General features: G+C 42.6%; 1 protein-coding gene and 1 pseudogene across 2 annotated transcripts in view; both read left to right on the top strand.

The window, feature by feature from the left end:
- The window catches only part of CCDC93 (coiled-coil domain containing 93), a 103,196-nt gene that overhangs the window by 31,860 nt on the left and 43,613 nt on the right, over window positions 1-27,723 (top strand). The window contains exons 7-12 of one of the 2 annotated variants that reach the window (XM_005202545.5): window positions 1,692-1,792; window positions 2,380-2,397; window positions 8,572-8,608; window positions 11,352-11,444; window positions 11,822-11,872; window positions 12,727-12,813. In XM_005202545.5, coding sequence (XP_005202602.2) covers window positions 1,692-1,792; window positions 2,380-2,397; window positions 8,572-8,608; window positions 11,352-11,444; window positions 11,822-11,872; window positions 12,727-12,813 — 387 coding nt within the window. 2 annotated transcript variants of the gene reach the window in all.
- Window positions 16,449-18,965, top strand: LOC112442702 (large ribosomal subunit protein eL42-like; annotated as a pseudogene).

Genomic DNA, 27,723 nt, shown 5'->3' with positions numbered 1-27,723 from the left:
AATAAAAAGTGAGATGATAATAAAGTTAACCAGAATTATCAAGAGGGGAACAATTTTGATTAGCCTAAAAATACCACAGTCTGGAGAAGCCAGATAGTAGTGCTTGTCCTGGTGATATCTAAGTGGAGATTTTACGTATGTGTATGTGCTGAGTCGCTTCAGTCGTGTCCAACTCTTTGTGACCCCGTGGACTGTAGCCCACCAGGCTCCTCTGTCCATGGGATTTCCCAGACTAGAATACTGAAGTGGGTTGCCATTACCTTCCCCAGGGGATCTTCCCGACCCAGGGATCAAACCCGGGTCTCCCGCATTGCAGGCAGAGTCTTTACCATCTGAGCCACCAAGCAAACTCTGCCAGTGGGAAAGAAAAGATCCAGGGGTAAACTGAAATACCTTGCACAAACAACTGCCTACTTGTACCTAGAGCCCTGAACAAATATTGTTAAGGTATTATTTGATGCCAGTTTGCAGTCACGAAGGACATGTATTTGGGGTAGAATGGTAAACCAGATCATCTCAGGGTGACGACCTACATTAATTGAGCACCTACTACATGCCGTATACTTTGTTTAGGAAATATGTATATGCAGTTTTAGTATGTGTCCTACACAAGATGGATCTATATTTATTTCTATATTTATAACTAAATAATACTCTAATAATTTAAAAGTCATTGGAAGCTTATAATGCATTTTGTGTTTTATAAGTTTTTTTTTGAGGATAAACCTCAAACACTTCTGTAAAAATAGATATATCTCTGAAGGGTTTATATCAACTTTCCTTTTTTGGTATTAGAATTTAAGAATTTGAGATTTCTTTTGCCATGAAAGAATTTTTTTTTTTTAAGTATACTAGGTTAACTTCTATATTGGTGATTGTTGCAGTTTATGTCTCTGGGTGGTAGAAAGGTCTGGATATGTAGTGTGTGTGAAAAATTTGTATTTCTTTCTGGATAATTTTATTAAGGGATGAAACAGATTTGAATAGAGATAAATCTTGCTTTTCAAGGCAAGATTCAGTATTACAGAGATGTCAGATCTTCCCACAGTAATCTATAAATTTGGTGTGATTCTAATCCAAGCTCAACAATTTTTCATAATGAACTTGACAAGCTGATACTGCAATTCATTTGGAAGAGAAAATGTGTAAGAATGTCCAAGAAATTTGAAAAAGAACAATGGATACAGGATACTCATTAAACAAGAAAAATTGCAGAGGATAATACTGGTACATGTTTTATGTGTGTATATGTTTGCCATTTTAAATCAAGGAAAGGATAGACAATTAAATTTATGATGTTGGGGTTCTTAATTTTCCATTCAGAGAAAAATATATCTATACTTACCAACTTTTCACTGTACCAGAAGAAATTCTAAATAGATTAAAAGGTTAAATATAATCTATAAAAGTAACATATAAAACAATCCCTGAGTTAGGAAAAAAGATGATAAAGTGTTATAGGATAGAAAAAGCCCCAGCCAAGATAAAACAAAGTTGACAACAATGGCTTGGGTGGAAGTATTTGCTACAACACTAAAAAAAAAAGGGCAGACTCCTTGAAGGCAGCCACCCCAGCCAGCTGTTTACCCACAGGGGAGCTGTACACCCACCACCACGGGGAGGAAGGCCCGCCCCTGACAGGCCAGATGCCTCTTCACCCTCGGTAATTCTCCACCTCATCCACTTCTTAGGATGCTTACAAACCTCGTCGGAAATACAAACGCCAGCAGGGAGCAGAGGAGCTGCTAGATGAAGAGTCGCGGATCCATGCCACGCTTTTGGAATATGGCCGGTAAAGAAGGGGACCCTGTTTATAAGCATCTATTTGATAAAACCATTGAAAAGAAAAGCTGATTTAAATCACTTCATTGGGATGAACTTGGTTAGTTCTCACCCGGTCAAGTTTACAATTTTGGGCCCGAGATTTCCAACACCGAGTACTTTTCCCTCCGGTGTTGAATGAGTCCAGTTTCTGTGGGTAGCTTCCCTGATGGTGGTAGAAGCCTAATCTCTGTAGTTCCTCCCCTGCCCCAGCTCTGCCCTCCTTAGGAAGTCAGGCCATGTGGGGGTGTTCACGGAGGCTTGGGTGGGCTACCGTCCTTGCCCCTGCCATTTGTAAACATGTTCAGGGAAACCGCAGTTAAAGCAGCTTTACTTTGTGTTAGATACTAGTTTTGGTTTCCTGTGAAGAATTGTCCTGAACAGAAAAATGAAGAATTTAGAAGTTGTTTTGTCACTTCTTAAAAATATCTCTAATTGAAAAAAAATTCTTTTGGCCTCAGTTTTCACTTAAACACACAGAAATGCCTCTCCTCGTTGGATTTTTTTTGCTTGACTCTGGGTATTAACCTTCCTTTATGTCCTGAATTTTCTACTTAGGGTCACTGATTCCTTGATGTGAGTATGTCTCCTGGTGCTTTCCTCCTCTCTCATCTGAGTGGTTGCTGTGTGTTGCTCTGCTTATAACCCAGCCCTCATTGGGGGGCTGGAGCTAACGTCACCGCCACTAGCGTCTCAGAGTGAGCATCTATGGCTTCTCCCTCTAGGATGCTGGAGAGAACCAGCAGGAAATTAAGGTTTAATTGCCTTACTAATTCCATCTCTCAAGTGGAATTGCCATTGCCACTTTTTGTTTGTTTTTGAGAGAGTAATGCTGGCTCTTAAGAATGAAAGCTAGTCCATTTCATTAAAAGGAAGTTGTTAGTTCTGGCCCTAATCTAGCTGTGAGGGCTGCCCTATGCTCACCATTTGCTGCTGTGAATTGAACTCCTCTTCTGAATCAGGTACCTCCAGACCAGCTCCTAATGTGCAGGGGCCAATATAAAATGAAAATGCAGGATCCCATGTTAAGAGTTATGAATAATGATTAATCGTTAAGAATTTCATGACAGCAACAACAACCCAAGTGTGGGGTCCTTTAGGGTGTGGGACCTTGTGCAACTGGACACTGTGATGGGGGCTTTCTAGCCACCCCCCAGCTGCAAGAGGGCAGACAAGGCTGTGCTGGTCCACATGAGCCAGAGCTGGAGAGACAGCCTCTGTGAGTCTCACGTGTCCTAGAGCCAAAAAGAACTCAGGGAAATGTGTTTTTTGTTAGTTTGTATGGTTCATACCTTCATTTTTTCCAATATCCAATATGTGTCTCGGTACTCACCTTAGTTCTTGTTGGTGGGGTCATGCTGGCTCCTGATTTCTAAGCCTGGGGTAGCTGCTTGGTGAAGGCTTTTTTTTGTTTTTTAGGAGATGGGGTTATTTTGCCTTTTTTTTTTTTTTTTTTAGCTTTTCTGATAAGGAGAGGGTGAATTTGTGAAGGTGGAGAATTCTGATGGTTTATTCAGTTCATTCCCCTTTTTGAGAATGATGAAGACAGCTTTCACAGAGGTTAAAAAGTAACCTGCCCAAGGTCAACTGTTAACTAGTAAGAGCCTCATACTGGGACTTGAGCTCAGGTCTGATGGACTGCAAAAGCATGTCATCATCATTATATAAAATGCGTTTGAGCCTCTGGTGATAATTTGGTTCTTGGTCATAGAAAGACAGGCCCAGTCTTTTTTGTTTGCTCTGAGACTGAACAACTAAAGAGTTATTACAACTGACAGAGCAAATTGGATGAAACTTACAGCCCAGAGAAGTCATTCATTTATTCCCCTTCCTTGGGAAGGCTCCTGTCCTCCTATCTGGCTGTTAGACTCTTCTCTCAGGGTTCTAGTCAGTGCTCTCCACTGCATGGAGATCTTTCCCATTAGGTGAGGGTCATATAATAGGGTCTTTATGAGGGATTTTGATAGTCTGTTCCATGTAGAAAACAGTAAATGTCAACTATTAGATGCTATCACCACCACCACCACATCATCATCACCACCATCATCTTCATCACCACCACCATCATCTTTATTATCCTTAGCAGCAGCAGTTTTTGGTTCTCAGGCGCTCATAAATATGACTTTTGGATTCAAATGAGAATCCTATGCTGAGCCTCTCTTTTTCAGTTTTCCTTGTCCCTATGTTCTCATCCCCCCAGTTCTAGTTCTCCCTCAAGCCCATTTAAGACAAGCCTTACCCTCTTTGCCTCCCTTCCTCATCAAGCAGGGCTGGCCCCCTGCTGGTTCTGGGTCTCACTCTGCTCCTTCCAGCCTCTCCCTCACCATTGTGGCATCCCTTAATTGCTCCTCCCCACCTAGGAATCTAAATCCCTCATTTGTTGTCAGTGCTTGTTTTCCTCTTCATTTCTCCTCTTGATGAGAGGGAAAATATTTTGACTGCTACGTAATAAGGTCTGAAAACAGTGTATCCTCTTTGCAGTTAAAGGTCACTCAGCCTAGGTCCATAGAGCATCTGACTTTGAGGCCAGCATCCCAGTTTCTCCTCCCTTTTTTGACTTTCAGTTGCTCAAGGGTATATTTTGAGCCTGGACAACTATGCTGAGGGCCTTAAGGACTGTTCAGTTCAGTTCAGTTGCTCAGTCGTGTCCGACTCTTTGCGACCCCATGAATTGCAGCACCCCCTGTCCATCACCAACTCCCGGAGTTCACTCAAACTCACGTCCGTCGAGTTGGTGATGCCATCCAGCCATCTCATCCTCTGTCGTCCCCTTTTCCTCCTGCCTCCAATCCCTCCCAGCATCAGAGTCTTCCAATGAGTCAACTCTTCGCATGAGGTGGCCAAAGTACTGGAGTTTCAGCTTTAGCGTCATTCCTTCCAAAGAACACCCAGGGCTGATCTCCTTTAGAATGGACTGGTTGGATCTCCTTGCAGTCCAAGGGACTCTCAAGAGTCTTCTCCAACACCACAGTTCAAAAGCATCAATTCTTCGGTGCTCAGCTTTCTTCACAGTCCAACTCTCACATCTATACATGACCACAGGAAAAACCATAGCCTTGACTAGATGGACCTTTGTTGGCAAAGTAATGTCTCTGCTTTTCCATATGCTATCTAGGTTGGTATGTCTTGTTAAAAACATGTTAAGGTATATTTCTTTAAATACTATGTTGTTGGAAAAACAAGACTCATAGTTTTGATTTTAGACTGAAACACAATGGTATCTTTGTAATATTTCAATTATATTATGAGTTCAGTAAACTTTTAGGAGCTAACTTACACACCTAACCACACTATGAAACTGCCAGTGTGAGGAAGTGCATTTTAAGTGCATGTAACATATCTCTTCTAACCTATGTCCCTTCTGAAGGCCCATGATATGTTCACAGAAGGTGTTTATTAAATGTTCATTGAATGAACAAAGAACAGAATCCATTGTCCTTAGTATTTAGGGCTTTTTATGTCCCTGATTTGTTCTGGGTTCCAGATAATTTGGTATCTGTCTTAATGTGCCCCAGGGAAGAAGACTAGAATGTTTGTTTTCTAGAATGATGATGTCCAATGTAGTGGTCACTAGCCACCTGTGACTGTTGAACACTTACAGTGTGACTAGTGTGGCTTAGAAACAGAATCTTAATAATGAAGTTAAATTTTTAAATACATGCTTTAGTTATTTGAGTATATTTAAATATGTTCAGAATAACTTGGGTAGGTGAATACTAAAGTTATATGTGTGGCGCAGCACTAGTTACACAAAGTAGTGAATACACTAAAAACTGCTGAAATATGCATTTTAAAATGAATTTTATGTTGTATGAATTAAACCTCAACTTTAAAAGTATAGAGAAAAAGAGTGAGTGGAGAAGATTTCCTCCCCTCCAGGGCTCAACAGACAGAGTGCATATAATACAGAATAATTGTACCCTATGGAGTGAGTGCGAATGCTTTTTTTGGTGTCAACACAGAAGCACATGTCCACCCAAATCCTGTAGGAGACTTTACTTAGTCAACATCCAGCATCTTTCTATCCTGTGCAGGCCAGAAAACAAGCAACTCTATTTTCCATATTCCTTTGCACCTAGAGTTGTTAATACTATTTAGGTTCTGCCCTTGAGATGCATTTTCTGGAGTTTTGAAAGTCCAACAGTTAGAGGAAGAGACAGTGAGAGCATAAGGGTAGACAGGCACAGAAGCCTAGTTTGGGGTGGTCAGAAAAGTCTTCCTGAGCTTCTGTCTTTAAGGAGAAGTAGCTTGGACCTGGGAATTGAATTTACTCATGTTTAGTTGTTTACTTCTTTATTTGGAAAATCCAAAAGTTCCTGGATCTTTGATAAGACCTGCCTGTCTGAGGGTATGTCTTCTGCCCTTAAAGGTCTCCAGAGACTGAAGGCTTGGGAAACAAAAGAATACCTGGGGTGCAAGGACACTTCAAGGAGTGGGAAACTTTGGAGAGACCCTCTGTTGGTCAGCTGGTTTGAGTCCCTGGTTCAGGACTCAGAACCCACCCACTAGTTCCAGCAGAAGGGATTGATTACGAGGGTGGATGGGAAGAGTTAAGGCATGTGATCTGGACTGAGCAGGGTTACTGCCCAAGATCACAGTAGATCTGGGCTGCTGAGGCTGCTGCTGCTGCCTCTGTGGTCAAGAAGCTGGCAGATAGCCTGTGGTGCTGGGAAGCTGGTACCACAGCTGCTGGCAAAAGAGCCACTGCTTTTTCCAAGATCAGAAAACCACTGTCACAGCTTCTGGCCCAGAATCAGGTTACTTCTGCTGTGATCCCCATGAGCACAGTGAACCCCTTATGCTCTCACTGTTTCCTGCTCTAACTGTTACACATTCAAAACTCCAGCAAATACATCTCATTGATGGAACTTAAATAGTATTCAGAACTCTGGGTACAAGGGAATGTGGAAAATAGAGCTGTTTGTTTTCTGGCCTGTACAGTATAGAAAGATGACTAAGCCAGTTCACAGAATCTGCCATTAGGTCTTGTACAGGATTTGGGTGGACACTCAGAATTGAACTTTGATCTTCTGCACTGTGGGCCTGTCGATCTGTGGATGGGCACAGTGTACCCAGCAATGACTTCTGGTCTCTCCAGTTATAAGACAGCCTATTGCAAGGACAGGTGATATATTTGGCTTCTTGATTTCTGCATTTTCTTGGAGAAGGATGCAGACATGCCAACAGTCAGCTGGACATGATTGCTGATCAGAAAGTAGGGGGAACACGTACAGGCACAGGGATAGATCAGCCAGGGCAGAGTGCTGCTGTAATTTAAAGTGTCCAACCCAAACTACACAGCCTGTAGTTTGTGTCTCCTTCTAACCCTCCTATACTGTCAGTGGTAATTTATAGAAATCATATGGAAGCTGTTTAAACAGGGCTGGAGATCATGTCTATAATACCTTATCAGTGATACAGATAAGCTCAGAGAGGTGAAGCAGTTTCCCCCATGTCACAGAGCTGGCTGTCATCAGGGTGAAGAATCTAAACCCAGTGTCCTGACCTGCTACTACCCAACCTGTGCTGTGCACTAGACTCAACTATAAACTAAGCCTGTGATTTGTCAGCCCAATCCTGAGAAATCCTGTGCCCAAGTGTGTCTTTCCCTTCACACTCATCACATGTCTGGCAAAGCACTGGTCCTAGATTGAGATTTTCAGATTGAGTGGAACTGACTTTTGGAAATGACCAAAAGCATCCAAAGTGAAGTCTGGGCATGCCTCAAAGGAAGAGGTGGCTTTAGAGCTGAGATGTGAGGAGTGAGTAGAAAGGTAGGAGGAGACAGGAGAACAGCACAGTATATGCAGAACTCTGCTCGGCGCCGATGCCCAGGAGCAGGGGAGGTGAGCTGCTGGGGTGAGGCTCAGTGGTTGTTAGCTGGGTCCATGGAAAGGAGGCCCTGGTGACAGTGCCCACTAGGAGGGCTTCTGTTCTCTGCCTTGCCAGATGCGTATAAGGCCAGTAGGAGGTTGAATAAGGGATTGGGAGGGAGAGTGGAAGTGGAGGCTTGAGACAAGGGCAGAAGCCAGCACATGACCCAGCAAGTGGGGTGAGCTGTGAGTGAAGGCAGAGCAGGGTCCCTTAATTTGTTTTTCTTAAATGGTTGTGTGTAATTTTATTTCCTTATAAACCATTTAAAGGTAAGTGAGTTTGGGTGTTTTGCATTATGGTTTTTGTTTTAGATCGAATGGTTTTTGTATTGCTTAAAAGAAAAAGATGTTAATTAGAACCTGAAAATAAGCTAGTTTAAAGTGCATCTGTGAGTGTCTTTGAATTTAAACTTGCGTGAAGTGAGCACACAACATTTTTGGCATTGTGCTTGGGTTGTGTTTGAGAATAAAAAGTGGGCTGGATGTGAGGTTATGAAAGTAGTCATTAGAGAGCATGTTAAGCTTGAGCAAACACATTCACATATACAGATATTTTTAAGGCTTCTAGCTTAAACTATGGATCGGTATAGTTCTGTATTCAAACAGTAGTAATCACACTTTAAGAGAATGGTGTGCTTTGCATGGAGAGTTCCCATTTATATTGATAGTATTTATGTGGCAAATTGAATGCTGGGCCCTTTATTCAAATACAGTGGAATATGTTTGTGGTTTTGGCACTTGAAACATGTTCTCCAGTCACCAAATAGCCAAAATTCTCTTTGGTGCTTTTCATATAAGAGTGCAACTAAAATTCATTTGATCACCTTTTTTGTTGTTTTGGAGTAATAATTGAGCTCCTCTCTTCTGTGGCTTGCAGGAGATATGGATTTAGCCGCCAGAGCAAAACAGAAAAGGTAAGAAATGCTTGGCTAATGGGAGAGCACATTTGAGATATGGAAGTATCCCTCTACTTTGCCTCTGTCTGACACTGACAGGCTCCCAAAAGGGATGGGACAACAAGGCTCTGGTCCTTGAGCAACCCCAGTCAGCAGGGGTGTACCAGCTGCTTTTGATCCCTGCATCTTCCTCCTGGTGTTCCCAGTCTGCTGCCTCTGCAGGTTGGGGAACTGCGACAACTCCTCATCATGGGACTGGAAATGAAGGGTGATTGAAAATCATGGCCCCAGGGTCAAACATATGGGCTTTAATAACTCTAAAATGGGGGCCTGAGCATCCTCATCTGATGAGAGACACCCTAGATGGGTGTGAACAGCCTCCTGGCAGTGAGAGAGAGCACAGTGTACATTACAGGCTGGCTATGTACTAAGCCTGGAGTGGAAAAAACAGGAAGTCAAGATGGGGTTTTATAACTTCATAAAGGAATCGCAGAGTTTTCTCTTCATTCACATTTTTGTGTGTGTGTATGTGTTTATTCATGATTCTTAATTGCCAGCAGCAGGGAAGGCATATAAATCTTATAGTGCTACCCTTTCCAGTGTCCAGGCCCTTTGGTCAGGCTAAACAACTCTGTGAGGAAGATACTCATTCCTGTTTTTCAGATCAAAAAGCTGAGGTTCAGAGAGGCTCAGTGATTTGTCCAAGATCACACAGCTCCTAAAGTGCCATAAAAAGAATCTGAACGCAGGTCCGTGTGACATCAAAGCCTGTGCTCTTACCTACTGCCTTTTCAGTAATAATGTGCTAGCCAAAGCGGCTGGTGACCTCTTAAAGAGTCCATAGCCGAGGTCCAGTGAACCTGTTTTCTCACTCCCTACCCAACCCCTGGATTTTCTTAAGTGAGACACAGCTCCTCCCCCTACTCTCCTGCCGCCCCTCCGCTGTCTAGACCCCATTCCCGGTGCTTCCCGTGAGCCTTCCCTGACCCCAGCCTCCCTCTGCTTCCTGTGGTCATTGTCTCAGTCCTCAGAGGGCGCTGAGGTGCATATGTTCTAAGGCCAGACTGGCTGGTTTCAAATGCTAGTTCCTCCCTTTCACTGCATGATTTCCGTCAGTACACTTAATTGTTGTGCCTCAGTTTATGGCATCTGTAAAATGGGGGCAGAAGTTGTACTAGCTCACAACACTGTTGTGAAGATTAAAATGTAAAAGATGTAGAATAATCCAACTCAGAGTGCACATTTACTAAGTGTGAACTATCATCATTATTATTACCATTAATAATCATTTATGCATTCATTATGACATCTTTCTTGGTTTTCTCATTTTCGCATTTGTGTTTTCACTCAACCAAACAGCCATTTCTTCCAAAGCAAGGCGTTTCTGGATTAGAGTGTCATGGGGTAACTGTATTGTATATAAGAATTTGATATGTATGTATAATATATAATTTTAGGTCTGAAAACAATGTCTGTGTATATGACTGTATTCTGAAATAAGGCAATTTGATTATGGTTGGAAAAATTATGAGATGTCCATGAAATATTATTCACATTGGCCTTGCCTTATCATTCTCATGTCAGATGGTACATTTGAACTGGAAGTCTTAACCCCTGCAGATATACACAAGTGCTCAGGCCAGCCCCTGGAGCCACTCATATGCTTAAGCACATCCCAGAATTGGGATGGTCTCAGAGGGATATCTGAGGCCAATCCTCTCATTCAACCCCAAGAGATCCTAATATCCAGAGAAGGTAAATCTGAGATCAGTAGCTTGTGAATGGCAAAGATGGAGCTAAAACCAAGAACTCTAGACTCACAGCGCAGGCTTGGGGAGCAGCCATGATTCCAGGTGTCCTGAGTGTGGTACATTTTGAACCTGAGCTGGGTTTATAGCATGGAGCTTGAGCATCAGGACAAGCAGCTTAGAGTCTTATCCTTTAAACCTTTAAACTAGCGATTTTCAAATTTTGTTGACAGCTCTTGATAGTAGGAGTTATTTTCATCATGGTTTAGTAGACACACACACCCCCCCCCCACCCAAAAGCACTCTGATATGTTCTGTTATTTGTATTTAGATGCCAGTCATACCTGCTAGTGGAGACGGCAGGGGCACCCCACTCCAGTTCTCTTGCCTGGAAAATCCCATGGATGGAGGAGCCTGGTGGGCTGCAGTCCATGGGGTCACTAAGAGTCGGACAGACTGAGCGACTTCACTTTCACTTTTCACTTTCCTGCATTGGAGAAGGAAATGGCAGCCGACTCCAGTGTTCTTGCCTAGAGAATCCTAGGGATGGGGGAGCCTGGTGGGCTGCCGTCTATGGGGTCGCACAGAGTCGGACACGACTGAAGCGACTTAGCAGCAGCAGCAGCATACCTGCTAAATTGCTTTCATATCCACTCATGCACCTCAGCTGAAAAAAAGGCAGTGATCTAGTCTTAAAGAAATTAAAGTAGGGGAAGACCCAATCACAGTGCATGGATAAGTCTGGCAAAGGTCTATGGCCTGATAGGAATTTAATCAGCGAGTAGTTCAGAGACGGAGGCAGGCATTGAGCAAGCCCCAAGACTCCACCTGTTTGGCATGTGGTTGGAGTGGAGGCTGAGGTCTCTGGATTTTGCATCCTTTCTCAGGGGCTGGGTCATTTGTCCAGATCTGTGTGTTTTCTTTCACCGACTTATGGCTCTTTGCAGTGTTACCCTTTCTCTACTGTCTCCACCGATAGTGCTCAGCCACAGTTTTTACATCTTCTCTTCCAGGCTGAGGACAAGAAAACGGCACTTCCGACGGGGCTGTTGACTGCAGAAAAAGCTGATGCCCACGAGGAGGATGAGCTTCAAGCTGCTGAAGAAGTGAGTGATCCATGTGGCCCTCTAGGGTTTCTGCATAAATCTTTTGGAGAGAAATATCACTCTTTTTTTTTTTTTTTTTAATTTTATTTTATTTTTAAACTTTACATAATTGTATTAGTTTTGCCAAATATCAAAATGAATCCACCACAGGTATACAATATCACTTTCATCTCCAGTTTTCCGGAATGGCCAGCTACCGTTGGCTGTTTTTTCACACTCTTTTCAGTCTCCTTCCATCACTTCTCATGAGACTCACCATAAAATGAGACTGGGTAAAACAGCCCTTGGATTCCACTGAAAAGCCCTGTTTAGATACCCAGCTTAAGCCTTTTGTGGGCAGACCTGCTCACTACTACTTCTCCCCATTCCTCTTTTAGCAGCGTATTCAGTCCTTGATGACCAAGATGACCGCCATGGCACATGAGGAGGTGAGGCGGGTGTGGCCACGAGGGTGGGCGTGGTGTGGAGAGGGAGATTTGGAACCAACTGCTCTGTGGTGGAGGGCCCTCTCTTTTTAGCACTCTGCTTCTTGTTTCCTGGGATCTTTCTTTGGGGAACTTTTTATGCATGCACGGTGTTGCCATTCATGGGAACCTCTCGGAGGGAGACCTGAAGGACCTTTGTGAAGACAGGATGTCCCAGCTGGATGGCATCATAGGACCCATGTGGGAGAGCTGTGGTTCAGTCCTGCTTGTCCACAACCACATGTGGCATTCAGGACAGGAGCCCCTGTCTCCTGTTTCTCTCCTATACCATCTGAGTAGATGGTAGGGCACTGAATTTATATTCCCTTTTCTCAGAGCTCACGACCTGTCCCGAAGGTTTATCCAGGTGCTTTGAAAGAGAATCCTTCTTTACGGTAGGAAAGATCTGTGACACTCAGGAGGTAGTTCAGGAATTCTGAAATCCCTTTTCCTCTCCCATTTCCACTTTCTTCCTCTGAGTCCTATGCCTGCCAAGTTCCTTTCAGGCTCTTTTTAATGATCCTCAGCAACAAAAACCATGGGATGGGGTGTAAATGGTGAAGAATGACTTTCTAGAGATACCCAGGGTCCGAGGAGAATCTTAACAGAGTTTGCTGAGTGATTCAGGAGGGAGTGAGGTGAGGTAACCTTTGTCCTGAGGCTTGTTTTCTCCCTTCCTTGTTGATGAACACGTGAGGAAAAGCCAAATTACTTTTCCCCCAGGAATGTTATCTGTTTTGCTGTAGTCATGCTCAGGGTTTCCATTGTGTGAAAGCCAGTGCATGTCCTTGAGAGCACACCCTCCCTTGTGATTGCAGAGCCGGCCGACCGCAAGCTCCGTGGGCCAGATCGTGGGCCTATGCTCTGCCGAGATCAAGCAGATTGTGTCTGAGTATGCAGAAAAGGTAGGTGGGAACCCAGCTGAAGCCATCTCCTCAGTAATGCCCAAGAATTTGTCCTTCTGCTTCCCTACCCCTCCCAGCACTGATGGAGGCAGGTTGTAATTCATCTGCCACATTTGTCAGAATATCCACCGTGCAGCGCCATCCACATTTGCCCATTAGCTAAATTCATTTTCTTCTACAGTGACTATTTTTATATAAATATAAAGAGAAAACCTGTCTCTTGGAGCAATTATTGCATCTGATAGATGGATGCCTTAGGGACAGCACCCACATTTTTCCTTCTCTATCAGGCTTCCTATAACTTGGGCACAGTTTGGTGGATGAGGCTGAGGGATGAAGCTTTGCCACTTAGGAGATAAACCCCATAACTCAGCCAAGCCCAAGGCAAAATTTTGTGTCCTGCTTTATTAAAAGGGTATAGAATGAACAAAAGCCTGAAAGTCATATTTCAGCATTAGATTTTTTTTCCATCCTAAGAATAGGCAGCAGGACCTTGAATATTTCAGGGAGACAGTGATTAATCATTTTGCACATAACTGATTCTGGTCTGGCTGAGATGTAGTATCAGTAAAATCAGATTTACAGGGCCTTGTTTCACATCCTCCTTTCCCCAACCCTGCCCCCTCTGCCCGCCTAAAACGATGTCTGTTCAAGCATCCACTTTCAGTTTCCCTGTCTCAAAAGCCTTGACAACAAATGAGCTCTGCCCTGACCCTCTGTGCAATGGTCTTCTGAAGAGATTGCACAGATGATATAGTTGGACAGTGGATGTCACCTGTAATCTGGGAGTTATAATCAGCTCTAAGCACAATAGTGGTCATCTCACACAAAGTGAGGGGCTTTCTGAGCAAGATTGAGTAAAATGGTACAGAGTAGTGTTTAGCAGAGGGGCAGGGGCAGAGGGAGGGTGAGATGGGTAAAGGGGATCAGTAGTATGGTGAAGGATGGAAACCAAACTTCTGTTGGTGAGCACACTTCCAGAAGTAGAAATGAAGTTGAAATAAAAATAAAAACTCATGTTACAAGTCAACTTAAGAAAAAACAGCATAGAATGTCTAGGGATGGGGTTCTCTTGTTTTCCCCACTAGGTTTTCTGACCCAACTTTCACATTAGAATCCAAAGTGAAAGAAAGTGAAAATCGCTCAGTTGTGTCCAACTCTTTGCGACTCCATGGACTATACAGTCCATGGAATTCTCTAGGCCAGAATACTGGAGGGAGTAGTCTTTCTTTTCTCCAGGGGATCTTCCCAACCCAGGGATCGAACCCAGATCTCCTGCATTGCTGGTGGATTCTTTACCAGCTGAGCCACAAGGGAAGCCCAAGAATACTGGAGTGAGTAACCTATCCCTTCTCCAGGGGATCTTCCCGACCCAGGGATTGAACCGGGGTTTGCTTCATTGCAGGCAGATTCTTTACCAACTAAGCTATCAGGGAAGCCTAATAGAATCCAAAGCATCCTTTATTTTAATTTACCACCTAGAAAAGGTGACAGTGGTTAGAGTGTCATCTGACATTTGACCAAGGATTTAGGTCATCCTGAAAGTACCAGTAGAATCAAGACTTGAAGACATAGGTGTGGAAAAGAGTGATTAATTCACTGCCCTGAGAAGAAGTGTCTTGCTTTGCTGTCAGCACACACAGACCTGGATGGCAAGGGGGTGAGCCTGTACCTGCCCATAGGTTGCCACATAGCATCACTGATTCAGTTTTTACAGAAACACAAACATACGGGGTACTCACTGCTCTTCCTCCGGGGACTCTGACTTTTATCTTTATACCTGCCCACTGTAAGTAGATAGGAGCTTAGATTATTATAAGAGAGGAAGCAAATAGGTCTCCTTCGTACACATGTCCTTGCCTTGTAGTCTTGAAGCTAACTTGTCTTCCCCATCAGCTCTGCAGTTCCATGATTCCTGCTGTATCCCTGGGCTCACTGGGCTTCCCGTCCCTCACCCTTGTGCAGTGATGTGATGGCTGTATTTTGTGTTCTGTCCCTCTGTTCTGCTCTGCCAGGAAAGAATGAAATTAGAAGTCGTTTTGGACAGGTCTTTTTCCAAGGATGTGTATAATTAAAATACTTTCCTGGTGGCTCAATGGTAAAGAATCCACCTGCCAATGCAGGAAACACAGGTATAATCCCTGGATCAGGAAGATGCCCTAGAGTAGGAAATGGCAACCCACTCCAGTATTCTTGCCTGGGAAATTCCATGGACAGAGAAGACTGTCAGGCTACAATCCATGGGATTGCAAAGAGTCAGGTATGATGGAGCACACACACATACATATAATTAAAACTTCTCATGGAGTTGGAGTTCACCAGTTCATTGCTTGATTATGTTGTTTGTATTGGGTAGATCATATATCATTAAATATGAGGGTTTTTGTAATTGAATTGATTTTAATTCTATTCCCATATGACAGTTATTTCATGTTTGCATATTTAATCCAGTATCTGTCCCAGATATCCATGGTGGCACCTAGTTGCAACCATCATGTGTGTGTAAAAGAGGCAAAACAGTGCAGTTACAAATACAGCATTCAAGTCCTGTCTTGGTTCACGTCTGTCTCCTCAGCTTCCCAGCTCTGTGATCTTGGCCACTTTATTTAATCGCTTTGCCCTAGTATCTTCATCTATAAAATGAGAATAATGTAACTCTCCTGGCAGGATGGCAGGGTATTGTGAAGGTTAAGTGAAATGTGACAAAAATGCCCAAAACAGTGCCTGGGGCACATTATAGCCATGCAGCTAATGGTAACCTTTATTTATACTTTTATAAACTGCATTTTTTTTTGTCACATTAAGTCCTAAATATTTTCCATATTTCTAGTCTTCATAATTATGTGAATACTAGATAATCTAGCACAATTCATTAAACATTTCCCTGTTGTTAGACTTTTGTTTGCCATTGTAGATAATCCTCTTGTAAAATCTGAACAAATGATTTCTTTGGAAAGATTTTGTAGGAGTCTAAAGATTGGATTCTGACTCCTCTGTGTTGCTTTATAAATAAGTTGTAGCGATATAAAATACTGCCTCCATGAAGGGGCTTCCAGGATGGTCCAAGCGTCTCCCCCTCTGTTCATTTGTCTAACTTGCTACCTTAGTGGCTATAAAATAGTACCTCTTTGGACCACTGAGTGGCTTGAACATAATTGCATGTTTTTGTTTGCTCTGTTTTCTGCTTATTTGACTGATCTATTGAAGCCTTTACTCACTTATCCTTTGGGTATCTGATGTTTTCCTTGTAAATTTGATTAAAGTCTCTATTGTAGATTTAAATATTTTGTCACAGTGATGCACATATTTCTCAGGCTGTTCTTTGATTTGTGTATTGCTTTTCTTTTCATGCAAGGCGTTGGTACCCAAATTGATCAGTCTTTTTGTTTCAAAATAGCAGTGTTTTTTTTACATTGATCTGATAAGTAATTCATTACATTTCGGCTCATAATTTTTTATTAATGTTTAATCCTTTATGCTACATAGAGTTCATTCTTATTTAGTCCACAATCTGGATCCATCCTAGTTTTCCTGCTCCTATCCACTTACCCTAATACTGTTTATCAAATAATTTCTTTATACTCATTTGGAGATACTTTGTTATTTTTTTATATTTTAGATCTAATTTAAGCTCTGTATTTTCTTGCTTTCTTGGTTTATGCTTCTGTTTTTATGAACAAACCATGATAAAATCATGTTTGCTTTTTGTTTTTCTTAATTTGCTTTGTTTGCTGTTGTCAGTGTCCTCCAGTCAAAGACCTCTGGGAACACACCCATAGTTAGACAAGTTGGGTTTATTGCTGGTTGAAGGAGACCACACAGCAGTGGGGAATCATACAGCATCTCAATAAAGAGGCCTTAGAAAAGACTTATGGGATTCAGACTTCTTTTAGGTGATTTAGGGGAAGATTAGAGAAAGTAGAGCTTTGCTCTGAGTTAGATGCATTAAGGAGGGATAATTCGATGAATCAGTGTCTAAAGAAATCTTCTCTGTGGGCCAAGGGAAAAGAATCACAGTTAAAGCTCTGTGTTCATATTAGCCAGTATAGGGGGATGTTTGATCATTTAGGGGATTTGAATAGTGTTCATGTTTTTGCCCATATACAGACATTACAGAGTGGTCATGTTTTTTTCCTTGAACCTTGTGACCCTGTCTGATGTTGATGTCCTCTGGAGTTATTTATATTTAACACAAAAGCCTCGTGTGAATGCAGCCCAGCTCCCAGCAACACCAGGGCCTTGCTGAGAGTGCCAGATTGGCTCTCAGATGTCAGGGGTTGCTTTTCTCTTTTTCTGTAAATTTAGTATGTGTTGCTACATAGCAATATTACACAAATACAGTGGTCTGAAATAACATCGTGTATTATCTCATGGTTTCTGTGTTTGGCACAGTATAGCAGGGTCCTTTGTTTCAGACTCTTACAAAGTTAGTGAAGGTGCTGGTCTGGACAGTAGTCTCATCTGAGGCTCGACTGGGGAAGGATCCACTTCCAAGTTCACATGGTTCTTGGCAGCATTCAGTCCTTTGACACCTGTTGGCTGAGGTCTGGCTGTCAGCTAGAAGCTACCCTCAGTCCCTTGCCAGCTGTGCCTCTCCAACGTTACCACTTGTTTCAGCAAGTGAAGCCCCTCCACACATTACAGTTTTATGTGACATTGATGTGCATGCAATCACATTCATCCCACCATGTTTGCAGAGACTGGGGCTCTGTCAGAGTTGTCCACCATGGTGTGTTTGTTTTTCTCTTTAATCTTACTGCCATAAATTGGACTGAAATAAGGCAATTCATCTAAAAATCCATGCCCCTACCTTCAGGGCCTCAGTAATGAAATGCTTGAAAGTAAAGATGGAATTGAAGAATGCTCAGGTGGAAAGCCTTTTGGTGGAACTTGAAAGAAACCCAAATTGGGCTGAGATCAGGATGAATTTTTGCTTAGTGAAAAAAAGGAACAATAATTTTTGGAAGATGAAAGTGTGAAAATGATTTTGTGCCTCAGAAATGAATCAAACAGCCTGCTTGGTGCAAGTCATTAGACGGTCAGCAGGCACTGAAAAATAAAAATGAAGTGAAAAACATATGCAGGCTTCTCTTTCACTGGTAAAGTTCAGTAGTTCTTATAACAGTATAACATGGTACCTAATTCATGTGTTTCAAAGCAAGTCCCTCAGATGTGTAACTCAATTTAATATGTTCCTGTAAAGCAACAGGGAAGAAGAACACAAAGAAGCTTCCATGTACATAATTCATGAGTATTGACAGAGTCCAGCCAGAGAGCTCCATCTCTGATTGTTGCCAGAAGGAGCACCCTTCCCAGAATGTGCTTGCTGAGTCATCACTGTGCCTTGTGGTACTGCTGTCTAACATGCTCCCTGCATCTTATCATTCACTGTTACAGGGAAGAGGAATATAGTACTGTGATTTGCAGAAAACTAAGGGTTTGGCTGTCCCCATAGTACTTGCACTCTACTATACCAGAAGGAAGGGGAAGAAAACAGAGCCAGGCAAGGGCAGGAAGGGACTCTGACTCAATGCCACGTGTCAACCAGCTGTACACCATTTTGACTCATGTGCAACTAAGTCTTTCCTGGTCAGCATCTCCCTGAGACAGGATATGAAAACATTTTGTAGGTCACAGGTCTGTTGGGGAATCAGAAGAATCTACCCTGCTTTTTTTCTGTGCCGTTATCGCTCTCGCAAACATGGTGAACGTTCCAAAAACCCTCCGGACTTTCTGTAAGAAGTGTGGGAAGCACCAGCCCCACAAAGTGACACAGTACAAGAAGGGCAAGGATTCTCTGTATCTGGCGTTATGACAGGAAGCAGAGTGGCTATGGTGGGCAGACTACACCGATTTTCCGGAAAAAGGGTGAAACTGCAAAGAAGATTGTACTGAGTCTTGAATGTGTGAGCCCAACTGCAGATCAAAGAGCGTGCTGGCTATTAAGAGATGCAAGCATTTTGAGCTGGGAGGTGATAAAAAGAGAAAGGGCCAAGTGATATAGTTTTGAGATTCATATTTTGTTTTATTATGAAGACAATAAAAATTTGAGGTCGTTTACTTCATTTAGTTTCAGTTGGTTTTTTGGGAAGGGAAATAAAAGTGCCATCAAAAAAAAAAAAAAAAGAATCCACCCTAAGTGCCATCTCATTGCCAGGTACTTTAAAAACACTTTATTAAATACAGTTGATTTATAATATTATATTACTTTCAGGTATACAGTATAGTGATTCAATATTTTTATAGACTGCTCTCCTTTTAAAATTATTACAAAATAATGGCTATAATGTATCCTTGATACACAAGGTACCCTTGTTGCTTATTTATTTTATAAATAGTATTAACAGTTTTGCCAAGAGAATGCACTGGTCATAGCAAACACCCTCTTGCAACAACACAGGAGAACTCTACACATGGACATCACCAGATGGTCAACACCGAAATCAGATTGATTATATTCTTTGCAGCCAAAGATGGAGAAGCTCTATAGAGACAGCAAAAACAAGACCGGGAGCTGACTGTGGCTCAGATCATGAACTCCTTATTTCCACATTCAGACTTACATTGAAGAAAGTAGGGAAAAACACTAGACCATTCAGGTTTGACCTAAATCAAATCCCTTATGATTATACAGTGGAAGTGAGAAATAGATTTAAGGGACTAGATCTGATAGACTGAGTGCCTGATGAACTATGGACGGAGGTTTGTGACATTGTACAGGAGACAGTGATCAAGATCATCCCCAAGAAAAAGAATTGCAAAAAAAGCAAATGGCTGTCTGAGGAGGCCTTACAAATAGCTGTGAAAAGAAGAGAAGCAGAAAGCAAAGGAGAAAAGGAAAGATATTCCCATTTGAATGCAGAGTTCTAAAGTATAGCAAGGAGAGATAAGAAAGCCTTCCTCAGCGGTCAATGCAAAGGAATAGAGGAAAACAATAGAATAGGAAAGACTAGAGATCTTTTCAAGAAAATTAGAGATAAGGGAACATCTCATGCAAAGATGGGCTCGATAAAGGACAGAAATGGTATGGACCTAACAGAAGCAGATGATATTAAGAGGTGGCAAGAATACACAGAAGAACTACACAAAAAAAGATCTTCACAACCCAGATAATCACGGTGATGTGATCACTCACCTAGAGCCAGACATCCTGGAATGTGAAGTCAAGTGGGCCTTAGAAAGCATCACTACGAACAAAGCTAGTGGAGGTGATGGAATTCCAGTTGAGCTGTTTCAAATCCTGAAAGATGATGCTGTGAAAGTGTTGCACTCAGTATGCCAGCAAATTTGGAAAACTCAGCAATGGCCACAGGACTGGAAAAGGTCAGTTTTCATTCCAATCCCAAAGAAAGGCAATGTCAAAGCATGCTCATACTACCGCACAATTGCACTCATCTCACACACTAGTAAAGTGATACTCTAAATTCTTCAAGCCAGGCTTCAACAATATGTGAACCGTGAACTTGCAGATGTTCAAGCTGGTTTTAGAAAAGGCAGAGGATTGAGAGATCAAATTGCCAACATTCGCTGGATCATCAAAAAAGCAGGAGTTCCAGAAAAACATCTATTTCTGCTTTATTGACTATGCCAAAGCCTTTGATTGTGTGGATCACAATAAACTGTGGACAATTCTGAAAGAGATGGGAATACCAGACCACCTGCCTAGCCTCTTGGAAATCTGTTTGCAGGTCAGGAAGCAACAGTTAGAACTGGACATGGAACAACGGACTGGTTCCAGATAGGAAAAGGAATACATCAAGGGTGTATATTGTCACCCTGCTTGTTTAACTTATATGCAGAGTACATCATGAGAAACGCTGGGCTGGATGAAGCACAAGCTGGAATCAAGATTGCCAGGAGAAATATCAATCACCTCAGATATGCAGATGACACCACCCTTATGGCAGAAAGGGTAGAAATAAAGAGCCTCTTGATGAAAGTGAAAGAGGAGAGTAAAAAAGTTGGCTTAACGCTGAACATTCAGAAATCTAAGATCATGTCATCCGGTCCCATCACTTCATGGCAAATAGATGGGGAAACAGTGGAAACAGTGGCTGACTTTATTTTTGGGGGCTCCAAAATCACTGCAGATGGTGATTGCAGCCATGAAATTAAAAGACGCTTACTCCTTGGAAGGAAAGTTATGACCAACCTAGGCAGCATATTAAAAAGCAGAGACATTACTTTGCCAACAAAGGTCTGTCTAGTCAAAGCTGTGGTTTTTCCAGTAGTCATGTATGGATGTGAGAGTTGGACTATAAAGAAAGTTGAGCACTGAAGAATTGATGCTTTTGAACTGTGGTGCTGGAGAAGACTCTTGAGAGTCCCTTGGACTGCAAGGAGATCCAACCAGTCCATCGTAAAGGAGATCAGTCCTGGGTGTTCATTGGGAGGACTGATGTTGAAGCTGAAACTCCAGTACTTTGGCCACCTTATGTGAAGAGCTGACTCATTTGAAAAGACCCTGATGTGGGGAAAGATTGAGGGCAGGAGGAGAAGGGGATGACAGAGGATGAGATGGTTGGATGGCATCACCGACTCAATGGACATGAGTTTGGGTAAACTCCGGTAGTTTGTGATTGACAGGGAGTCCTGGGGTGCTGCAATTCATGGGGTCACAAAGAGTCGGACTCATCTGAGGGACTGGACTGAACTGAACTGAGTATTAATACTTCGTATCTCTTAATCCCATACCCCTATCTTGTTCCTCCCCCAACTCCTTTCCCTACTGGTAACCATTAGTTTGTTTTCTATATGTGAATTTGTTTTATTTCTTAGATTCTACATATAAATGATGACATAAAATATTTGTCTTTCTGGCTTTTTTCACTAAGCATAATACTCTCTATGTCCCTCCATGTTGTTGCAAATGGCAAAATTTCATTTTTTATGGCTGAGTAACACTCCTTTGTGTGCATGTGTATATACAGTGACATCATTTTCATTCATCTGTTGATGGACACTCAGGTTGCTTCCACATCTTGACTGTTTTAAGTAATGCTGCTGTAAACATTGAGGTGCATGTACCATTTTTGAATTAACATTTATGGTTTTGGGGGATATATACCCACAAGTGGAATTACTGGATTATATAGTAGTTCTACTTTTAGGCTTTTGGCGAACTTCCATACTGTTTTCCATAGGTGCTGCACCAGTCTGCATTCCCGTCAGTAGTGTACAAGGGTTCCCATTTCTGTACATCCTCCCTGATATGTGTTATTTATAGGCTTTTTGATGATAACCATTCTGATAGATGTGAGGTGATAGCTTTTTATGGTTTTGATTTACATTTCTCTAATAGTGATGTTGAACATCTTTTCATGGGCCTGTTAGCCATCTGTGTATCTTTTTTAGGAAAATGTGTGTTCAGATCTTCTGCCCATTTTTTAATTGGGGTTTTTTTTTAATATTGAGTTGTATGAGCTGTGTATTATGAACACTAATCCCTTATTGATCATATCACTGGTAAATATTTTCTCCCATTCCGACAGTTGTCTTTTCATTTTGTCAGTGGTTTCCTTTGCTTTGCAAAAGCTTTTAAGTGTAATTAGGTCCTTGGAAGGAAAGTTATGACCAACTTAGATAGCATATTAAAAAGCAGAGATACTACTTTGCCAACAAAGGGCCGTCTAGTCAAGGCTATGGTTTTTCAGTGGTCATGTATGGATGTGAGAGTTGGACTGTAAAGAAAGCTGAGCACCAGAGAATTGATGCTTTTGAACTATGGTGTTGGAGAAGACTCTTGAGAGTCCCTTGGACTGCAAGGAGATCCAACCAGTCCATCCTAAAGGAGATCAGTCCTGAGTGTTCATTGGAAGGACTGAGGCTGAAGCTGAAACTCCAGTACTTTGGCCACCTCATGCGAAGAGTTGATTCATTGGAAAAGACTCTGATGCTGGGAGGGATCGGGGGCAGGAGGAGAAGGGGACGACGGAGGATGAGATGGCTGGATGGCATCACTGACTTGATGGACGTGAGTCTGAGTGAACTCCGGGAGTTGGTGATGGACAGGGAGGCCTGGCGTGCTGCGATTCATGGGGTCGCAAAGAGTCGGACACGACTGAGCGACTGAACTGAACTGGACTGATGTAGCTAATAATAAGTACCAGGTTTGCATACATGCCTGTCTGACTTTGAAACCAGTCTCTGTGACAGAGTAGTGTCCTCAGAGGGCAGCATGACAGCCTCCTTAGCCATCCTTAGTGTCTGCCTCCCAGGCTTTTTTCAGTGACAAAACATCGTTAGACTCTCCCAATGTCTAACTGCCCACCTTGGGCTGAGTGGAGTGAAGAGGCCAGGTCATGTTGGAAACTAACCACAGAAACAAGTAAAAAGGAAAATGATGCAGCCCAAGCATTCACACACAGTCGCACCTAAGCTATTGAAAACTGTGGAATTTTCTATTTGGAGTATGTGAGTGGCTTTTCATATCACTGGAAAATGCCACATTGAAATGTTCTCATCCAGCTCTCCAGAGTGTAATATCCTAGCCAGAAGACTATCAACATCTCAATCTTATTTTAAGAAGAGGCATTTTGGGTCATCAGGAGACTTATTTTTAGAAGGAATTCTTTTTCTCGGTAGGTTCTGAAATTTTTTTCCTGTCCAGCAATTAAGAAATTCTGACACAAATTACTTCTGACCTTTTGATTCTGAGAGCTGTTCTCTTGGCAGTTCATCGGAAGCCTGTATTCTGTCTTGAAATTTTATTTTTCAAGAGCATTTGGGGCATCTCATTAGTTGATTAGGACCTGTGTGTAACCACAGAGAGGTAATAGCCATGGTCTGGTCAGGGATGCACATATAAAAACCCAACGGGAAAAAACAAACAAACAATGGAAGGAAAGTCTCCTCTAAAGAAAGCAGACAGCCACGTTGGTAGGTGTGGTCTGCATTAAAGTAGGTTTTGTCCCCCCTCAACCATGGTCAGGTTGGCTCTACATGATACAACCAGCCGAGAAAACTGCTGCAAGTTCTGTCACTCATTCACCTCAAGAGTAGCCTTCTAGGAGCCTTTTGGTTGCAAGTGATAGAAACTCTGCCTGGAATGGTGGTATAAGCAAAACAGAGCCTTTTTCAGCTCTCATAACAGGAGGTGGGGGTGTCCATGAAGGTAGGGGTCCCAGGGACTCACCTGCCTTGTCATCTCTCTCTGCCCTTGAAAACTTGCTTCACTCTGCCTCCCTATCACCTGGGGGACCTCACCACAGACTGCTTCAGTCTCCAGCACCCTCCCATATCTGTGTGTAAAGTCCTAAGAAAGGGTTCTCCTTTGTTGGTTACAGGCTTCCCTTGCGGCTGAGCTGGTAAAGAATCCGCCTGCAATGCAGGAGACCTGAGTTCGATCTCTGGGTTGGGAAGATCCCCTGGAGAGGGGAAAGGCTCCCCACTCCAGTATTCTGGCCTGGAGAATTCCATGGACTATATAGTCCATGAGTTGCAAAGAGTCAGACACGACTGAGGGACTTTCACTTTCACTTTTTGGTTACAGGTCAGGTCACATACTCCTCCTCAGCCAGTTGCTCTGGCCAGGAGGTGGGCTTATTGATCAGCAGCCCCTCTGGAACAAGAGAGAGAGTGGGAAACAGTGATTCCCCAAAGGTAGGGCGTCGCTGTTACTAAACCAGAGGGTGCTGAGTATTCATGATGGCTGTACTGCCATGAGCCTGTGTTCATAGAAGGTCCTTAGGGATTCTGTCTAACTACACTGGGTGGCATTGACCCGCGAGAATCAATGGCTAATATGTCATCTGCCCTCCTCATGCTTTATTTCTCTGCTCTGGTGTTGTATTTCCAATTAATTTTACAAAGTCTTCTTAAAGAAAATAGCTATAATTTATAGGTATTTTAAGTCTTCAGCATGATTTCTTTTCTGCCAGACAGCTGACAGAAATAACCCCCTAGATGGAATGATCTTTTTCTTCAGCAACCATCTACTGAGCAGTACTACGTTCCAGGCAGTTTCAGGTATAAGGACAGGGATAGAGTTATAAATTCTCACTGAGGCATGGTGCTCCCCTGAGGAGCCCCTGGGTAGGAGTCAACCAGCCTGTAAAAAGAAGAATTATGGAATAATGTAATTCATATGTTTTCAAATGGATGCCATTTGCTACTTGATTGGTGTTGCCACTCGAAATGTCAGTATCTGCCCAAAGAGAAGTGACAGTTGGGTATTTTTTATACCGAACTTTTCTCCTGTTAATAGGCAGAATGGATGACTTTAAAATTATACCCAACTGAGGTGAAATGGAAAGTAATTGTTCAAGAGGGCTGGGGACTGGGTGAAGATACCAGTCCCCAGGACCTTTCCTGAGTCAGAAGGTCATGGGATGCTAAGCAACCAGGAGTCCCTGACTCCTCTGGAGAATCTGTCCTGAGCTAGAGCCAGTGTGATTTCTGATAAGCTTGGAGGTGAATGTTTCTAATCTCATCACCTATCCCCACCCAAAAAGAAAAACCATTTTTCTAGCAACATTGGCATGCAGGATACAGGAGAGGAGCTGCCGTCTTGGGGCCCTACTACTGGGACACAGATAGAAAAACCAGGTTGGGATCATGGTGATGAGGGCTGGGGAGGGAGGGATTTTTTAAACCCCTTCCTCCTAGACTCCATTTCTTCACATAAGGTCACAGGTACTAAACAGGTCATATTCTAAATCTGTAAACTTCTGCAAGGCCAAGATTTCATCTTCCATCTCTGTTTCTGTTGCCTAACACATCATATGTGTATGCTGTGCTCAGTCATATCCAACTCTTTGTGACTCTGTAAACCATAGCCTACCAGGCTCCTCTGTCCATGGAATTTTCCAGCCAAGAATACTGGAGTAGGTTGCCATTTCCTTCTCTAGGGGATGTTCCTAACCCAGGGATCAAGTCCACATCTCCTGCCTTACAGGCTGATTCTTAACCACTGTGCCACTTGGCAGATCATAACACTCAGCAGAAGCCTCTTCCAGTCATCCATCAGCCTCAGTGGAGACTCACCCATAGCCATTACGGGTAACTCTCCCTCCTGTGGATCCTCTGATGCATGGATCAGCTCCTGTTGTCTTCTTCGTAGCACTGCTCACAAGGCACTATTTCATTTGTCTCTGCCTCTTTCCCAGGACTAGAATGTATACTGTCAACCAGAGCTGGGAGCATTGTATATCACCTTTGCCATAATGGGGTTTTCATAAACATTTGTTGGAGGAAAGAAGGAAGGAAGGAAGGAAGAAGAAACCAGAAGACCATGCAAAACTCTCTCTTTCTCTGAAACAGTGAAGGCTTGGGGAGAAGGTGGCAGGTACAACACCTTTATTTATGAATGAGCAGGTATTACCTGACTAGACCGTGAGGGTCCAGAGGTGAGGTTTGTGTCTTTTTCCATGTTCCCAATGCCTAACACTTAGTCCTACATGTTATAAGATCTGAGTAAAGGTTAGTTGATGAAACAAAGGAAAGTGGTGAGAGGGATTTAAACCAATCCGAATTTAGAGATGAAGAAATTTCCCAGGTGGTTCAGTGGTTAACACTCCCACCTGCCAATGCAGAATATCCCAGGGTTGAGAAGATCTCCTGGAGAAGGAAAAGGTAACCCACTCTAGTATTCTTGCCTGGGAAATCGCATGGACAGGTTACAGTCCATGGGGTTGCAAAAGAGTCAGATACAACTTAGCAACTAAACAACAATCAAAAAAACCCTGTAAATCCGGAAAGAATGATGCTGATAATATGTTTGTGTCTCAGAACTGCTCCAGGATTTCCTAAATTCTGACTAAGTTATGCAATATGTAAAAACTAACAATGCAGGGAATGGTATTGTGGTATTAGCTAATGAATTGGCCTGGTGGGATTGTCCCAAGCCACACAGCCTATATAGCTTATACCCTTTCAGGTTCTTTAGCAGTTTGGATGAAGACATAGAAGTTAGCTTCATCCGATTTAAGTGTCATTTAAAGCTAGAAAAGAAAAGGTGGCTAATACATTAGAGAGTAGAATCAACATTCAAAAATATCTTAGATTGAAATTTTAAGCCCAAACTATATATTTTTTTTAAGTAAGCATGAACTCTTTTATTTCAGAAAAATAAGTTATGCCAATTCAGGATTTGATGAGCATGCCATCTGACCTGACATTAGCTTGTGTGGGTAAAAGTGGGATGTTTGGGGTTTTTTACATGCCTCTGTGCATGGAGCCCAGACTTATGCTTCAAAAACTCAGCAAGGCTGCATGAATATGGGTCTTTGAAATTCATGGGATTTCATTAGTGGGAGTCAAGAATATTGAAAAGCACATTTATGTATGCTGTTGCATTAGTGGGAGTAGAGTGTAGATAAGGGAAAGTGGGTGGTCCCATCCCAGTCTGCTGTGCTCAGATTCCATCAGGAATGCTTGAAAAGGATTATGAGCTAGCGTATATCCAGGGGAGAGCAGCCAAGATGGTGAAAGGAGCTGACATCTTCTTGTAAAGCTTGGAATGCTTCTGTATTAGAAAACTTGAACTGTTATATGAAAGTGATTATACTTTATCTCTGTGGCTTCAGGGAGAAATGAGCATGTATGTTTGAGTTTGCGTGTCTGTTTCTGCTCTTCGTTTCTGCTGACTTTTGCTCATGAAATTGTGTATGCTTTTGATTTTTGACTGTGAGTTCATTCTGCTTGGAAATTTCTCTATCAGACCTGGAATTGGAGCTCTATTCTTCCAGAGAGGATTTTCTTTTGCTCTTACGTGCACCTGGGCACACCCAGCTCAGGCCCACTGTGCATGTAGTAGGTTTTTGGTATCATTCAGGTAGTGTGTGTGTTTAGATTATAGAACTGCACAAGGGCATATCCGTTCTAACAAAATCTCATTGCAGACTTTTTTCCTTCCTACATCTGTGCCAAGGATTATGCAAAGCAGTTGTTGAATTCTAAAAATCAAAGCTT

The sequence above is a fragment of the Bos taurus genome, chromosome 2 (genome assembly GCF_002263795.3).
Source record: "Bos taurus isolate L1 Dominette 01449 registration number 42190680 breed Hereford chromosome 2, ARS-UCD2.0, whole genome shotgun sequence".
NCBI lineage: Eukaryota > Metazoa > Chordata > Mammalia > Artiodactyla > Bovidae > Bos > Bos taurus.
Note: the sequence above shows the minus strand (reverse complement) of the source record. Positions and strands in the feature narration are given on the sequence as shown.